Raw genomic sequence first — 11,801 nt, forward strand, 5'->3', positions numbered from 1 at the left:
ATTGACGGACATTCACGATGTAAAAAGCTCTATATATATATATAGGATGGTAAACGAATTCATTGTGGGAATACAAGGAGAGATGAAGTAAAAAGGATCACGCGAGGTGCAAAGGTGTGTGTCAGTGGAATCACTTTTTGCCAGGTGAAATATAAAAATTTAAAAAGATATAAAACGCAGCAATTCTCTGCTTTCTCTCTCCGTTATGTACAATGTAATTTTGCATTTAATATTTACACCGATTTTACCGTTCGTTCGTCGCTGACGGTGACTTGAGCCCGTGCAAGATATGAATATGTACAGACTTACATTTCTGATGATAAAATTCTCTAAACTTTTGATTCACCAGTAAAAGAAAAACGTGAGATTGAATATCGATTTCTTTACAAGGTGCGCCATTGTGGTGCGACTTAAAATTCTACTAAACAATTAGAGATTACAATAAATGTACATACGCTTTTCATATGTGTAGTGAAGTATCCATAGGAAACCAACGTGGAGCAAGGGACAGGAAGAGATCGGATAGGATCGGGCGGAACTTCACCTAGAACTCTCGATGTCTTCGCATATCGGTATCGTTGTGAATGCTTTAGAAGCGGGTAACGTGGGAATGCCGCAGCTAAGTTTATTGCACTGACCGCTGTGTCTGGCTACAGTGAAATCCAGCGCAAAGCTAATGGTAGAACCGTGAAGAAAACGTTCTGTCGAAATTTTCGGCACGATTTTCGGAATTCACGTCTCCAAACCTCTAATCGCGATGTTGATATATTTTACTTGGAATCGGACGTTACTTTCATCAATTCTCTCATTACAATTTATTATTTTAAACTAAAGATGAATATTAAAAAATATCCAGTTACTAAAAAACGCGAAATAATTATTATTTACTGTCTGTTACTGATGACGTTCCGAAAACCGATCAATTTCTCGCGTGATATCATGAACAAGCGTAGAGAACTTTTGAATGATAGAAAATCGGAAAAAAATCATTTGAGTTTGAAAGAAACGCATTTAACTTACCGGTTGAATCAAAGTCACCCTCTAGCGGCCTCAATGGTCTGCTTATACTTTTCCTCTTCGACGGGGAATGTTTCAAAGCTGCAACATAAAGTATGCGATGCTATAATTTCTTACGTGAGTTGTGCGAACTAAACAGATTCATTTTTAAAAATTATACGTGTTAAGTACGCCTATCAAAAAGGCTCAAAACGCTACAAAAGCCGACATCAGCAAGGGTCGAAGAACATTTTATTGACTTTATCTCGTTAATTTGTTTTAGTTTAAAAATATCATAAACTTAATTGTTAGTAGAATATCATAAATCGGGTTATTCAATTTTTACAATAATTACATATGTATATAAAATAGTTTCTACTTTGCAGTATCGCAAAATAATTACGATGAATTATAAAGAAAATTACAAAAAAGATATAAAAATACACAGCTAAAATCGCAATCTATCTATACGTAATTTATCTTATTTATTTTAAATAATGCTTTTTTTTAATAGTGCTTTTACGTTACATAGCCAATGTATCTATTTATGAATTCTAATAGTGCTTTTACGTTACATAGACAATTTATCTATTTATTAATTCTAATAAAAAAAAAAGACAAATTTTTATACATATCGCGATATGTTCTTTCGTCCATAATTTTAATTTTAAATATTTAATTTTTCTGTTTAACAAATCTTACTATAATACTGCATTTGCCAAGCCTGTGCATAAATTTAATTCTTTTCTCAATTTATGACTATACTATTCTACTATTTATTAACAAATTCTAAACTATAGTATATGTACTTATTGTATAAAAATACTTATATTTTACTAATCGCAGGCATAAAATATCTAACATATATTGTGAATAAATGAGAATATAGTCAAACGGACAACATTTAATGACCTCGCTTGCTTTTAAGCGAAAACTTTTTTTACGATTAGCAATTGTCACTTGTATGTGCTACGTTTTACTCCATGCCTAATTAATTACACAGAAAAAGAATATACGTACATGAGAAAATTGTGCTGGAATCTGTAGATGTAATTGCAATGTTTTATGCATACGTAACAACTAGATTTCATTGTAAATTGCGCAGACGTTTATCCATTAATTTATCGGTCCGTGCTGTGATTATAGGGTATGTCTAGGCTAAACTAATTGCTGCACGATACCGAATGTGATAAGGAAAGTTTAGGATTTTAGAGTTTTATAGATAGAGAAATTAAGTGGAACACGCTGAGTAAAACGCAAGAAATCTCTTTATTTTTTTGTGAGATGTAGAAAAATATAGTGTAGGGAAAGGGTGAAGAGTTCATCATCTATAACAAGTATAGATGTTATTCTTGGATATATTGCGAGAAGAATGACCTAGATTTATAATAATTTATAATAAAATTCTTGGGCTGAGCGTTGCAAAATGTATGTCAGAAAAACAGAGAACGGACATATGTGCGATGAAGAGTGATAAAAAAATACATGTATCAGGCATACAATTCTCATAAGCAAAAGCGATAAAATTAGAAATAAGAAACACACTCACAAAGATGTTCGAAAGATTCATTTGCATAATTCTGCTGTTAATTTCACTTAGTTTGCTTAACAAATATTTTCAGTATACACATTCAAGTTTAAAAAAATCATGTGATAGTAAAAAACATAAAAAGTTGCGTTTAAAATTATATAGTGTGTAAAAAAAAATATTCATATTGTAAAATGTAAAACTTCTCAGGTATGTGCGTGTAATTGACTTTTCTGAATCGATTAATTTATTGTATTCCTTTCAATTTTAATTCATCAGGTAAAAAAATATAAAAATAAATATGTAACATTCTAATACAATGAATACCGTCTTATCTTTGAATATATCACATGCAGAGAAATATAACATTAACTTTGTAAATTATATTTGCAATTATTTTAAAACAATTATTCAAATTCTTCTAAAAAATTGTGATAGACAAAAGTTGTGGTAGATTTTATCTGCTCAATGCAAAATTGTGTGTACACACACATAAGAGGTGAGATAAATCCACATATTGTAAAATCATAATCAATAGAATATGAAAAACATATCATTCACAAGAAGAAATACATATACAGGCAGAGGATTTTGTGAAAACAAATATACATTCGTACACAAATGGACAGATGGACACACACATAGACAGAGTTACCTATATAACTGGTGACGAGGTTACGGAATTTGCGGTGATTCCCCTTAATCTCAGGCAGGTCCACTTTTGGTATTCAATTTTCGAGTTTCGGTAGCAGGTCAGATGAGGTCATTGGGGGTTGACACGAAAAGAAGTGCACGGGACACAGAGAAACATTAACATTTAGCTAATACCGCTTATAATATGATTATGTATACCGAATCATTGAACGAATAATAAAATCATAGGGACTGCCGAGAATAGATAGAAACATTAAAGAAAAGTCAGGGTACACTTAATTTCCAAATATGTTGAAAGTTGAAATACAAAGCGACCTTAAGGTTGTATTTCTTTTGTGTACTCGGATAGGAAAAATTAATCGTAGATACCGTTGCAAGTTATTATCCGAGTAGACCAATTGAATCTTGTTCCATTCGAAGATTTATGCGACTAAGTTTCTGCTGTTTAAATGATGTTTTAACGTATGATAATTTAAAAAAATATATTAACACAATTATATGACTTTCCCTAAGAGTAAGTTTGGGCCGTCAATTGTAATTTGTTTAGTCATATAATAAAGTATAAGTGATAGATGATTAACAAAACGCAAACGTACGTAACACAACAAACACATTGCACGATACAATATTAAGACAATATACAAAGTGTAACCCGCTGATGGTGCAAAAAACTTAATATGAATAACGACTACTAGGGAATGTATGTCATAATAAGGAACGACGTCAATAATGATGGTAATAGTACTAGTATAGCAAAAGTAATGAAAGTAACAGTAATAGCATTAGTAGTAATAGTAACAGTACAGTAACAGTAGTAGTAATAATAGTTAAAGTAGTAGTGGTAGTAGTAGTAGTAGTAGTAATAGTACAGTAAGTTATAAGTGTACGGGTGGGCTCATAAATGAAATGAAGTTGTAAACAGCGAAAATGTTTATTGTAAAATATATAAATATGTACAATGGTGCCCACGTTCAGTCAATAGCTGAATATTTTTACAATAAAAAAAATTCTACTTCTACTGATTATTCTCGCTCTCACACTCTCGCACTCTTTTTGTAATTAATCTCGTACACCCACGCGGTCCTACATTTGCTATTATTGCCAAAAATATATACGTTCAACATTATTTATATATCGCAGAGATTCTTCTACAAATACATAGACCGCACAAAACTAGCATCTCTATAAAGATCCCTTGTGTCGAGAAAATCATGGCATGCATTTTTTTTTCTTTTTGAAGCTGTATTAAATACGCTACTTGAATGCTCGGATGTATTTCATGCGTTCTACTATATCTTTTTGTACTAATAAGCTCTGATGAACGAAAATATATCAATGATTGCTTTGGCGTATCGATAAAATAAAAACTTTTCTCATTAAGATTTATTTATCCTTGACATTAAAGAAATTTCATATAAAATTTTGGCACATGATATTTATTGATCGACTAAAAAATCTAAACGATAGAAATCGTGATTGTGATAATCTGTACACTAACAGATGCATACATATCTTCAGCTATATTATAGACTATATCAAGGAAAAGTTATTAATAAGCAAAAAATATTTGATTCTAGTTTTTATATAACATTTTATAAAAATGTTGCTTTAAGATGATTGTTTTTTTCAAACATGGCTCGGAATAAAATCTAATATATAAGAATACTAATGGAAGTCAAGATTAATAATATCGACATATATAAAATACTCAGCTATATCTGTGGACACCAGTGATTGGTAATTCACTATTTCTCTTTTTAAACAAATATATCAAAAAAATTGTGTATCAAAAAAAAAAAATGAAATGCACAATACGGTTGAAGTTAAAAATAAAAATTATCATAAATTATAGAAAAATTATATATAATAAAATATACAAACGTGTATTGTGTTAGCAATTAGTTACACCAAAACAAAACCCAAAAATGATCAATTGACACTCATAAACCCAAAATATTCTTATTCACAGCATTGATTTGAATCGAATGCAGGTATCCGAAAAGCTCTGTTTTGGATCGGATTGAATTCTATTGATATCGCATTTGTTGAGATAAAAAGCGCATTATTCTTATTTAACAACAAATAATTCTAATTATGCATGATATTTCATTAACTTACGCAAGGCACTGATAGATGAATAAAATTTGAATAGAATCATGATATTGATGCAAGCACCACGTCTAGATAATTTTCGGATATCCGCACAGCATTTGTCGCATTCTCTGCAGTCACTCAAATATCTTATAACGCTATTATAATCGTTAGAACATTTTTCTGGACGGCTAAATCTGTGATAAAATCTGTTAGGACAAAATTGAGTCGCTGACTTGCGCTTTCAACATTCTTAAAATACAAATAACTAGAGTATTTATTAAAACTGGCATCGCTTGTGTCAATCCTGATAATCGTCGTATGAGTAATATGTTTGTGGAAGCTAATATTTTGTTGGGTGTCCTAAATGTTCCAATTCATTAATAAGTTTGTTACACGCTAGATAGAAGAACATGTAACTATACAAATAAAGTAAACGAATTTTATAGTAAATTGTAACAAGAAAAATATATGTTCCTAGCTTATGGCTTACTGCTGTCTATGAGGATTGGTATATGCTTTTTAAGTAACAATATAAGTACCTTACTAATTATATCATTATAACACTATATATATTGTAAGTACCAGTTTTGAGCTTCATTTATAATATACTTTTGTCCTATTCTCATTTTTCGTCTCGTTAAATGTTTAAAATATATCTCAAATGCCTCAATAAAAGATACAATTCGATAGCATTGTATATGGTTGAATCACAATATCGATATTGTTATTATAAACAAAAAAGATTTTGACTTTCAATTTAAATATCTTACAATGACTAGTTTTCCTAATTACAGCTAAAACTTATTTTCTACCTTTGTAGGAAGTCAGTTATCTCTTGTCTAATGTACCGAATTAATGTGATCAACCAGAAAACAATGACTACTGATAGGTAAGTAAGCGTGAAATTACTCATAAATTAGCGAGTTTTGCTGAGTGTAATCTTGTAGTCAAACTTGTTAGGACAGGTTGATTCGGATGGTACTTACGTGATGGTATTTTCTTAAATACTGTCTTGGCCATGAAATCCTGAAAGCGTTGCGCATAAAATCCTGGCCGGTGCACTGATACAGTGTCCTTAGAAAATAAGAACATTTCTTCTATATTAACAATAGGACGTTGAGACCAATAAAAGGAGGTCAAAGAGAGTATGATAATTAAAAGGAAATCTATAAATTCACGCGCGCGCATATGTGTGCTATATATACGTCACTTACCCCATCATGTATCATCGATTTCCACGTATGTTCCAGTTTCTTTTTCAACCTATAGCTTTGCAAAATGTCGATAATTCCAAGGAACAATAAAAGACGTTCACCACGCGCGTTTCTGGCGGGAATACCACCTGAACTGTTAGGAACAGTTAAAAATGAAATTTATTATAATTAAAAACATATTAACGCATCCATGTAAGAGTTAAATATATCGTGCTTACGGTACATCATCCTCTTCATCTATTGGTTCACTCTCAGCCTGAATACTTTCCATCGCTGTACTATGAGCAACCAACCTTTGACGATTTATACTACGTGATCGATTTAAAGCAGCAGCGCCTATTCTATCCTCTTTTTGTTTTTCTCTCTCAGATTGAATGAATCCGTCACTTTCGCCACCCATTTCATCAATTTCTTCATCAGCACTTGCCGATAATCTTTGTTCTTGCTATAATATATTATGTATATGTATAGTATGTATGTAAAGACAAATATATTCTGACATTTACGTGATATGAAAAATGTCATGTGATATTTACAGCTTTTTCTTTTGCAGCCTGGTCAAGATTATGGATTCCAACAAGTAAAGAATAATCCATAATTTTGAAACTTTCTAATACACGACAATCCCGTTGAATAGTTTTTACTAGTGCACCATATGTGTCGGCTTCTAAAAAGATACCTTCTGGATGATGTTCTATAAAATCTAGGTCTTTATACGTTGGTGAAGACTTCGAACGTTCTGTTTTCGATGCCTACAATTTTTAATATATAACGTAATAAATAAAATTATATATATTGAAATATAATACTTATACATATTCATAAAAAATATTACAAACCTTTCTTTTGTATGTAGACCCTTTTAAATCATATTTTTGATGCAATTTTACAGATGAAGGTAAAAGATTATTCATAGCAATTAATCTAACATTTTTACTATTACATCGATAGCAGTACAATCCAAAAAACTTTGGCAATAATGTTCTTGGATTCTGATTTAGATTCTGTAGGAAATAATATTGTTGTTATAAAAAAAGCTTATGTGTTAAAAATTATATTGTGTAATTATCTACTTCTAGATCATACCATGTAATATCCTGGAAGTAGAGTTTGCAAAAACTCTCCTTCTTTGTGTTGAACAGTCTTTATAATGAATTCATCATCATCTGTTAGATAAAAGATACTCCCACTGGCGCCAGGATTTGATAACTCACGTAATGGTGCACTACACATTGACATCTAAAAATGTAAGTCTTATTATTAGTACATAATATTATAATTTATACAGAAAAAGATTTCTAAGATTTGTTTACCAAAAAATCATCCGGTTGAATGCCAAAGAGATCTCTAAAATAACGAAATGCAATAGGTGCATAGTTCTTAAATTTAAACTCCGAGAAATGATGGGCTGGAGTATGATTTGATCCTTCACTAGGAAAGTTCGTTGTTTCCACCGTCATAAAGTCTTGCATTAATAAATCACGTTCCGGTTTACTTGCAAGACCGCCAACAGCATGCTGTATACCCAATTGAATAGATCCCATAATTTGTGTCGTTTGAATCTGTATAAAATAAATAAAAAATATATTTTTTTAACTAATCATGAAGATATAAAATTATAAATATTATTGATTTTTTAATTTTATATCATGCCTACAATATTAAAATAAAGAAAACGATAGTAATGTCCCATGATATTTAAGTAGAGAAAGTCTAATCTCTCCTGCAATAAACTTATATCAGGTGATTGAATCAGTAAATACATGTGTAGCTGATCATCACTCTCATTGATAGCTGAATAAGAAAAGTAGCTTATCTCTTTTATTAACATCAAAACCTTACCACTCATACTGCTAAATATAATATAGTATAAGCTTATTAAGTCTTTCTCTTTCACTTAATAATACTCTTTAACTTTGATTACAAAGCGCAAAATCTGAAGAAACTATCTATTAGGAGTGCTACACTGGCATTCTTCCCATACCTTCTTATATGTGATTTCACCTCCCACTCCAACTCTTCGATGCCCAATCTTCCTCTCTCGTTCCGATTTGTTTCTTGATACCCCCACGAGGGTCTTGCCACCTGTCGTACCATGTTGTACTACTGAGCTCTGCAAAGATAATTGATAGTACATAACACATGCTTGTTAACACCGAACATATACTCAAGGAAAATAGTTTCACTTTAAATAATAATAATAATAATTCAATGCAATCTGAAATGCGCACAGCGAGAATTTATATGTGTTCCGGCTAGCTCGCATTACGCAAGGTCTCAATATATACACATCACAAACTATCTATTGTAGCAGAGTGTATGTAGTATTTAGCATTATACGGAGGAAATACCGAAGATGTCTCCAGTTACGCGCGATTCACATGAATGATTATAAGAACTAAGAAGAAAAGGGGATTCATAGATATTGCTTCGTTATGATAGATATCGCTGCGATTAGTTATACATTTTGCAAAAATATGTGATTATCGAAGCATGATATCCGCGATAATCGTTCACGTGCAACAGTGATTTATAATATATTTCTCTTATCTGTGTTTTTAAGCGTGTCTCACGAGTCGTAATAACAAGATCAAGTCGCAAATTCGAGAACCCGTTTTGCAACCACAATTTGATTCTTTTGCAAACGTGCAAGAATCGATCCTGCGGACGCTCTCAAGTGTAAATTATCCATGACGGGCAGATCTGTACGTCGTACAAAAATAGAAATGATTTCGCGAGTAAACTTAGGATATATCTGGCGCGACTGGTTGTAAATAGAAGATTAAAGAAATCTTATGTTATGGTCGATGTTGATCTATTTCGAATTAATTCAAAAGATATCAGACAATTTACTTGTTCCAGATTATTATCTTTATTCCCATCTTATCTTACGCACTCGGCATGAACTTTATTTGGAAGGTAATAATGCACGATCGTGAATTGAATGTATTTACAGAATAAAAATCAAATGGAAAGCATACATTTAAGCGATCGCGATTAGTAATAAATGCAATATGAATGTGGATCCGCGCAAAAGTGGAGCGAGTTAATGGAAAATAATTCAAAGATGATGAAATGCAGCACATTACGAATCAAAGCGGCTTTTTCGTAAACGCTTCCTTTTTAAAATTATTTGAGAGAAATAAAAACTTGACAAATCTATATAAAAAATATTAATTATTTATTAGAAAACGGAGGAAGATAAGGAAGTATAAAATTAAGAAAGACATAACAGAATACAAAGGATTTTGTTTGAAACTCTCAGTGAATAAACGTAGTTTTTTTATTTAAATTTTTTTTTGCTAAATCAACAATGAAATTATTATTTATTAGAGTTGACTTTTGAGTTGACATGTGCGCACGAAGATACATGTATGCGTGTATTTCTATTTATATGATTACGTTAATTGCTAGTAATTATTTAAACATTAGATCATTGGAGTCTAATAAAATATTCAAATTAAAATCGATTTTGTCATTTAATTGAAACATGCATTTTTTGGGAGAATATTTTAAAAGTAGTATTTATTTAGTTAAAGAAAAATCTCTCGATATACTTACGTCAAATGATGTTATTTTCTCTCCGGTCGATTTATCTGTAAAAAAAACAGAGGTATTTTAGTTACGTTGTGTGAAGTAATGTACCTATCTATGTATTTTGATAACAAACAGCGCTCAAGTTAGTTACCGCGATATAATTCCGTAAAAATAAACATATAATATATAAAATTTCGTAGAATTAAATGCTCTTCTTATTAATAAAATAATGATAAATAATTCAACTTGTCATATAATAGATTTTGATAAAACTAAATGATAATAAAATTAAAATTTTACATGCACAAATTCTGTTAAATAATTAAGTAAGAACTAGATATTATTTTATATAAACATCCTGGTATAATAAATAAGGAAATTCAATATTTTTTGTTAAAAAGATTTTTCAAAAATAATTTTTCATAGAAATGTACGTGTACGAATATAATACAAGTAACATTGATACGTATAAAAAAAATTTGAGTCTCTACGCGAAATCAACAATTTTTTTAAATGTAATTCAAGAAAATGAATATTAGATATTAGAAACAATGTATGATTTCAACGATATTTTTACACGATCAATTCACTGAAGCGAGATTGCTTCTTTCATAATACAACACGTATATATTGTATGTATTACTGAAAAATATTTACAGCTTTCTGATATTCCATGATTTATGTTTCTATTGCACACTTACTATTAAACGTGATTAATTAATTGTTAAAAATTTACTGCATCTCTGCTTTTCATGTATTTTATTGAAGAAGCAACACTGTATGAATTATGTATTATAATAATTACATTATATATCATCTTATATTACACAATGTCTCGTATTTACAAGTTAATAATTTTCATAAATAAATGTAAAGTGAACGTGTTAATGTTTTTATTATAATAAAAAGACGGCACCTCACATATCTATTTGAAATAATGACTTCTTAATAAAAAATAAAATATCATAATACGAAGCCGCTTTTAGAGATGAAAAGTCGTCAGAACAAGTCTGTGAATGATCGATAGATTTATTGATAACTGATGACAAATTGTTTATCGTTTCAAGTGAATTTTGAATTAACTAATTACTGCGTACAGTATCCAGTTTGATATTGTAGAAAAAGCGGCACGTGTACATGCGAGGAAATAGCGGTTTGCGATATCGAGTGAAAAAGGCCCCTGGGATGACACAGCCTGTAGAATAAGGGTACAACGAGTCAAGATGTCCTTACTTAGCCTTCTATTTTTAACCCTCGTCTCCCGTTGTGAGCTCGCGATTCAAACGCGTGCAGTGGTCTTTGTTCGGCTGAAACTAATTTCTTTTTCAACAACAAAAACCGTAAAAAAGCGGCGCCGGTAACAGCACCATCATTAAAACATACCATCAATGAATTTCTCAAAGCTACGCATGATATTTGCACAGAAGAATCTACGTTTGTAAACGTCGCGTTTCACACATCGCGAAAAAACGTGTGAAACTATTTTCTTTCGAAGCAGCTAGAATGAATTGTGTTACGTAAACGCTTAAGGTTCTCATCCTTGAGATAATAGAGACATTCTTCAACGAGATAATATTCTCTTGTTCTTTCGTGTCCAATGTAATCAAAAACTCAGAAAATAATACGTTTCGATTATTGTGTCATGTAATAAGATAGAAAATATGAATAAAGAAATCTCTGCTGAGATGTCTTCAGAAGTGGGAAAAAATTGAAGTCACTAAACATATAATATATGATATTTCACATCGGAAATTTTAAACTTGTTCAAGAATAAAATG

At 30.8% G+C, this 11,801-nt stretch overlaps 1 protein-coding gene across 8 annotated transcripts in view; it reads right to left on the minus strand.

Moving 5' to 3' along the window:
• LOC108755923 (phosphatidylinositol 4-phosphate 5-kinase type-1 alpha-like) overlaps window positions 1-11,801 on the minus strand; it is a 33,137-nt gene that overhangs the window by 16,853 nt on the left and 4,483 nt on the right. For 6 of the 8 annotated variants that reach the window (XM_018499350.1, XM_018499352.1, XM_018499347.1 and 3 more), the window contains exons 2-12: window positions 10,048-10,082; window positions 8,471-8,599; window positions 7,800-8,048; window positions 7,573-7,725; window positions 7,326-7,490; window positions 7,023-7,238; window positions 6,705-6,931; window positions 6,487-6,619; window positions 6,259-6,346; window positions 3,180-3,242; window positions 1,021-1,098 (exon numbers count right to left, since the gene is read on the minus strand). In XM_018499350.1, the coding sequence (XP_018354852.1) occupies window positions 1,021-1,098; window positions 3,180-3,242; window positions 6,259-6,346; window positions 6,487-6,619; window positions 6,705-6,931; window positions 7,023-7,238; window positions 7,326-7,490; window positions 7,573-7,725; window positions 7,800-8,048; window positions 8,471-8,599; window positions 10,048-10,082 (1,536 nt within the window). The remainder of the gene's footprint in view (window positions 1-1,020; window positions 1,099-3,179; window positions 3,243-6,258; window positions 6,347-6,486; window positions 6,620-6,704; window positions 6,932-7,022; window positions 7,239-7,325; window positions 7,491-7,572; window positions 7,726-7,799; window positions 8,049-8,470; window positions 8,600-10,047; window positions 10,083-11,801) is intronic. The other 2 variants (XM_018499353.1, XM_018499348.1) reach the window with 1 other exon arrangement.

This window comes from Trachymyrmex septentrionalis, unplaced genomic scaffold (genome assembly GCF_001594115.1).
Source record: "Trachymyrmex septentrionalis isolate Tsep2-gDNA-1 unplaced genomic scaffold, Tsep1.0 scaffold9, whole genome shotgun sequence".
Classification (NCBI taxonomy): Eukaryota; Metazoa; Arthropoda; class Insecta; order Hymenoptera; family Formicidae; genus Trachymyrmex; species Trachymyrmex septentrionalis.